A 6,306-nucleotide genomic window follows, 5' to 3' on the forward strand; every position below is an offset into this window, starting at 1 on the left:
GAGTTGACAAAAAAAAATATAACTATGCAGAATTATAAATTATCTTCGGCTGTTTCTTCACTTGATAAATTCAGTGGTAACAAAATCTATCAGTTTTTGGTTTTAAAGATTTAGTTTGCTAGATAGCAAACAGTAAGGAACTTCGGAGGTTATTTGTAAAATATTTAACAAGTAACATGTAATATTATATATTATGCTATTTTACATAATAATATGTTCTTAAGAATATGCACAAAGTGTTATATTAGCGATTTTGTTTGCCTTAGTTAGCAAATTACCTTTTTGATTAAGGTAAATATGTTTGGAAGATTTTAATTTTATCGCAAATGTACCATTTTTCTACTTACATGTTTTGTTTTATATATGATGCCAATCCAAGTGATTTCATCTTTTATTCAAGAGATTAAAATAAATTATTTAAGAACTCGTATCAGATAGCAAAATAATAAATAAGGAAAAAAGATAGATCAATAAGTATACACAAATACTAAAAATAAAATTATCCAATTTAAAAGTTAATCTTTTAAATGTAAAAAAACATGTTCCAAGTTCATACAAAAAGAAGAAGAAAAGTTATTCAATAAAAAGAAAATTGACACTATCATATAAGATGGCTTGGATAGTCTTTTCTTCCCCACACATAAATATACTTTTATAAAATATATGTAAAGAACAATGATTTAATTTTTAAAATGTATATAAAATTTCAAACGTAAAAACAAATATTTTGCTAACGTTTTGGAAAACACAGCCCATTGAAGTAAGGATTAATTTGATGTCTAACCAATTTTGGAAAGGAAATGAAGAATATATCACTAATTTAGACGTTATTAACTCAAGAACATTTTATGTACAATTATGCCAATTATATCTTTTTTATTTTCAGGTAATCGGTGACAGAAAGAAAACAGATGACGTCGATGATGAATGACATGTGGACGAGAAAAAGATATTATGTCGTTGATGATGAGGATGTGTATTGGAACATTGGTTAGATGGTCTTGTGGTATTTATGGTGGAAGACGCATGCAAGAAGATTGAGATGTAATCATAGTTTACAGAGGAAGAAAAACAACAAGTAAAACACCATCGGCGACATTATGTTACAGGTACAAAACAATGGTATAGATTCTTTATAAATAGTATAGTATAAATGAGTTATTCCATTTACATACACGCATAAATGATTCATTACAATTTATTATCAAACCATGTAATGAAACTCACGTCACACATGTATTTACTATTTACCATAGATATATTTGCTTGTTGTCGCGCAATTATTGTTTTACTTTATGATATGAAAAAAATTCATTAATTCTATTTAATAAAATAATAATAGTATTAATATTTTATTTTTATATATAACGTAGAATGGTCTTCCAAAGCAAATTGAGTATAGTTCAAACTGCTATTCCATTTACACCCCCACCAAGATCCCCTAAATAGTAAATATTAAACCTAATCTCCAACCCTTAAATACTAAACCCTAAACATGAATTACTAAACCCTAAACTTTAATCTAACCGTAAACCTAAATATAAAATATAATATATAGTTAGAAAAAATAAGTTATTCCATTTAAACGCAAATGGTATAGAAATACTAGAGCGTTGTAGATTATATACTTTGGTTGTTTAAAGGGTAAAAAAAATAACATTGCCATTAAATAAACTAGAACATGATAGCGATTATATTACTTATTAATGAATATTATAGAAAACAGACATGTTAATACGCCATCATGTTCCATTTCATTGAAATAGTATAGAAATACAACCGGAATGTATATATTAAATAGTATAGTAATCTTATTTACATTTACGCAAATAATACAACACATTCATTGGTCCACCACCATTACTTCTAATTACCAAACTAGATCTTGATCCGCACAACCGGGCGGATTATTTTTTATTTTAAATAAGTATAAAAACTTAAATATTTTTTAAAAAAATAATAAAAAAATGAACTATATATTTATATTGTTAATAAAAAGATATGAAATTCTTATCCATATATAATTTTAGAATAAATATAGGAATATCTATTTGATTGTTTGTTTTAGAATAGTCCAAATAATTTAAATATTTATACAAAAATTAATTGAAACAATTTTATAAGTGGTGATTAAGTCATGATTTCTGTTTTTTTTTTTTTTTTTTTTTTTTTTTTTTTGTATAATGGCTTATGATTTCTGTTTTAACCGAATAGATTTAGGTAATATCTCAGGTCCATGTTAGAATGCGGTCAGTCTTGCTTGCAAAATTAATAAGCAAAACAGAATATGAAAATAGAAGGTGGAAGGAATTGGTCTTTGGATTCGATAGAGTAATAGCTGATCGGATACACTACTGGAAAAAAATTAAACAGACGTAGACGTTAATTTTAGATATCTGAGAAAAGAGCAGAAGAAGAAAGGAGAAGAGGTTGTTCCCTTCTTTCGTTCTGCTCAAACCAATAAAAAAAAACTCTGACGAGATCCCGATGTGGTTCTTCTGATTAAAAAGGAAAACCTCTGCTTGTAAAGTTGGAAACTTTTAGTAACGACCCTTTAGAGCAATCATTGCTTCTGACTCGTGTCTCTGAATGGATTTTGCTTATAGATTTTGTGGTGAGTCAATGCCAGTGTTGATGAAGATTATTAGGAGAACGTTTGACTTTTATGTCTTTTGTTTGGTTCCCCTTTGATGAATATACATTGGTTGTTTTGTAAAAACTGGGTTTTTTTCTTAAATTACATTCTACTTTTAGTAAGGACCCTTTAGAGTAATCATTACTTCTGACTCGTGTCTCTGAATTAATCTTGCATTGATTTTTGTGGTAAATATTGATGAAGAGTACTGCTAGGAGAAAGTTTACTCTTTGTGTCTTTAGTTTCGGTGTCGCTTTGTTGAGTATACACTGTTGTTTTTGTAGAAATTAGGAAGGTTTTTGATATATGGAAGGCAGAGTCCGAACAAGAATGACAACACAAAAGAGAGGAAGGTAAAAAGCCGGAAAATCCGAAAATTCAAAGAATCAGCATGGAAGTGTATCTACTACCTCTCAGCTGAGCTGCTTGCTTTATCTGTGACATATAACGAGCCTTGGTTTACAAACACTCTCTACTTTTTGGATTGGTCCTGGTGATCAGATTTGGCCTAATCAACAAATGAAGTAAGAGTTTCCTTATGATTCTGATGAGAATTTGCTATAGAGATAATCTCTTATTCAGTTTTTTTGTGTGGTGTGCAGGATAAAGTTGAAATTTTTATATATGTTTACAGGTGGGTTCTACGTCTCATTTACTATCCTTTCTGGATCCTTTGCAGCACAAGGTTTGTTTATTTATATAATACTTGTTTTCTTGGATGCTTTTTAGACTTTCTTGATTGTGATTTGTTGCTTGCAGCTATCAGATTATTATGACTGAGAACAAGGAAAAGCATCAGGTGGAAGGACCAATCTATTACTACATGTTCAATACACTCTTGTTTCGCTTGCTTGTTCTTTATATATTCTGGTGGGTTTTGATTTACCGGATGCTTGTTAAGCAAGTACAGGATCGAAGCAAGCTTAGTGAAGATGTCAGATCAGGTATGTTTAGTAAAAGTCTCTATTGTGGATATATATTTTTAAGTAGATATTCAAAGTTGGTATCCTTTTGCAGATTCTGAAAGTGATGATGATCATGAGGATTGATTGTATTGGTTTGGACTCTGTTTCAAGAACCAAAAGAAGACAGTTTTGACAAGAGAGACTTTCAACATCAGGCAGGGATATTCAGGATCATAACCGGACCAGACAGGTTTTAAAAATGGATTGGGTAACTTTGAATTTTTGGACCGGTTATCTCGATGGGAATTTTGGGGTTTATTGATTTTCTCTAGTTTGAGCAGATTCAATATTTTGTTTAGCCACTGCTTCACTTGTTTCCCTTTTTAATTTTATTTTGTAGTTTAATTTTATGGATCTTCATTTCTTGTTTTGGATCATTGGAATAACAATTTCTTGAATCACTGAAATGTCAACCATGCCTGAAGTCCCATAATTCATATAAGTTCACAATTTTTTTCCAAAATATATACTTAGGGTATGAATGGTGACCAGGGAACGACGAGGAATAATGCATTCCCTAACGTTCCTAAAAAAAATTACCATTCACAAGGAATAATAATTTCCTCTCATTCCCTTTCATTCCCTTTTTTGTAGAGAATTAAAGAACAAAATTATTCCTTGTCAAATTTGATAAGGAATAACCATTCCTTTTCATTCCTGGTATTTTATTCCCGTACATTCCTTTTTTATTCGTTCCTCTTGTTTCCCGGATGGTCACCAGTCGGACCCTTAGTAAATTCTCATAATTCATATAAAAAGTTCACAATATTTCCAGATTTCATCTGCTTCAACAATAGAATATACGAGTCCTTATGACACCAAAACATATATATACAAGATTGTAGCATACATTCCAAGTTTATATATATATATATATGACAAATATCAAAATCCGATAATTATCTTCTCATCTGGGACCTGACAACTCCATGGCTTGAACTAGGACCGAGGAATCATCAGTAAGATCCGAGTAACGTTCAGAAGAAGAAAACTCGTTAGGTTTACTGTAACTTCTGTTGGTTTCTGTTCTCTGAGAAGAAGCTTCCCATTTCTCAACGAGACCATCTCCTTCAAGCATTCTCACAACTTCAGACATCTTTGGACGATGTATGGGAAGGTACTGTGTACAGAGCAAAGCCACTTTAACTATCTCCTCCACTTCGATTCTGTCGTAACTCCTCTCCAAATCCTTGTCTATGATCTGTTCTAGGTTCTTCTCTTGTTGTAGTTTCTTCACCTACAAGTATTGCCATAAACTTAAGTGATAATTAATAATTTATAGCCTAAATGTATAGCAAAAAATCCTTTTTTAATTAATAAATTTTCAAAAAGTAATAATAAAGAATATAACGTAAGCTTTTAAAGTTGTCTATCCTTCTAAAAAATATAGCCTAAATGTCTAGCAAAAAAACTTTTTAACAAAAGAAAATGTATAGCAAAATAACCATTTTGTAAATTAATAAATTTTCTATAAATACATACTAAACACTAAACCAAATAAAAGTAAATAATATAAGGAAAAACCTTTAGATAGAACAAAAAAATATGTCAAAATAGCACATAAGAAGAAAAATCACGAAATAGCATTAATTGAAGAGTAGATTGTAAATTACTACAAACCATAAATTCTAAATTTACCCTCTAATTACTAAACTTAAACCTGAAACCATAATCAATAAATTCAATCCCAAATATAAAATAAAAGTGTATTTAATTTTAAGTTAATAATATTTTATATTTTCTCGTATAACCTAAGTTTTTAAACGTATAACCTAAGCTTTAAAAGTTGTATATCCTTCTACAAATATATTTATATTGTTTTCCTAACTATCCCCAACAATATGTAACCTAGAAGTGAGTGAATTTAACATAACTAAAACAGAAAACAAGACTAGGCTTGTCTCGGCTTGACTTACCCAATCAAGAATCGCTCCTCTTTGGTTAGCTGCTTTTCCAAACTCAAGAGCTCTCAATCCAGTGATCAGTTCAAGTAGAAGAATTCCAAAACCAAACACGTCTGTCTTCTCCGAAGATTGTCCCGTCGAGAGATACTCAGGTGCGATGTGACCCACCGTTCCTCTCACGGCGGTTGTCACGTGAGACTCCTCGTGATCCAAGAGCTTAGCCAGACCGAAATCTCCGACCACCGCTTCGTAATAATCGTCAAGAAGTATGTTTGCAGCTTTGACGTCACGGTGAATGATCTTTGGATCGCATTGCTCGTGCAAATACAGTAACCCTCTCGCTGCTCCTAATGCTATTCGCTTTCTTGTGCTCCAATCCAATACCGGTTTAGCTGCAACACATACACTCAACCGGTTCAACTATGTAAAGAAACAGAAACTTTAAGATTTTGATTTGGATTATATACACACTATTGTTAATTTTTAAACTTTTAGAACTTTAATATAAAAATTAATTTTATCAAATAACCATAAACCTCAAACCGAAATGAAAAAATCGGATCATGTTAGGTTTATTATATATATTCTTAGAGATCAAAATTAGGGCTGTTCAATATGGTAAAACCGAACCGTACCGAACCGAACCGAAATAGACAATATGGTTTGGTTTTGGTATATACCATATAAACCGAATGGATATAATTTTATAAAAACCGTAGGATTTGGATATGGTTTGGTATATAACCGATTAAACCGAATAAACCGAACAAAATCGATTAAAAGTAGAAACATGTAAATAGGC

At 30.7% G+C, this 6,306-nt stretch overlaps 1 protein-coding gene and 1 pseudogene across 1 annotated transcript in view; one reads left to right on the plus strand and one right to left on the minus strand.

Moving 5' to 3' along the window:
- Positions 1 to 2,833: 2,833 nt before the first annotated feature.
- On the plus strand, positions 2,834 to 3,825 carry LOC106303099 (annotated as a pseudogene).
- A 549-nt stretch (positions 3,826 to 4,374) lies between these two features.
- Positions 4,375 to 6,306, minus strand: part of LOC106301512 (protein NSP-INTERACTING KINASE 2) — a 5,555-nt gene continuing 3,623 nt past the window's right edge. Inside the window, exons 10-11 of the mRNA XM_013737929.1 lie at positions 5,517 to 5,896; positions 4,375 to 4,837 (exon numbers count right to left, since the gene is read on the minus strand). Of these exons, the coding sequence (XP_013593383.1) occupies positions 4,508 to 4,837; positions 5,517 to 5,896 (710 nt within the window). The 3' untranslated portion in view covers positions 4,375 to 4,507. The remainder of the gene's footprint in view (positions 4,838 to 5,516; positions 5,897 to 6,306) is intronic.

The sequence above is a fragment of the Brassica oleracea genome, chromosome C7, assembly GCF_000695525.1.
Source record: "Brassica oleracea var. oleracea cultivar TO1000 chromosome C7, BOL, whole genome shotgun sequence".
NCBI classification, from domain to species: Eukaryota; Viridiplantae; Streptophyta; class Magnoliopsida; order Brassicales; family Brassicaceae; genus Brassica; species Brassica oleracea.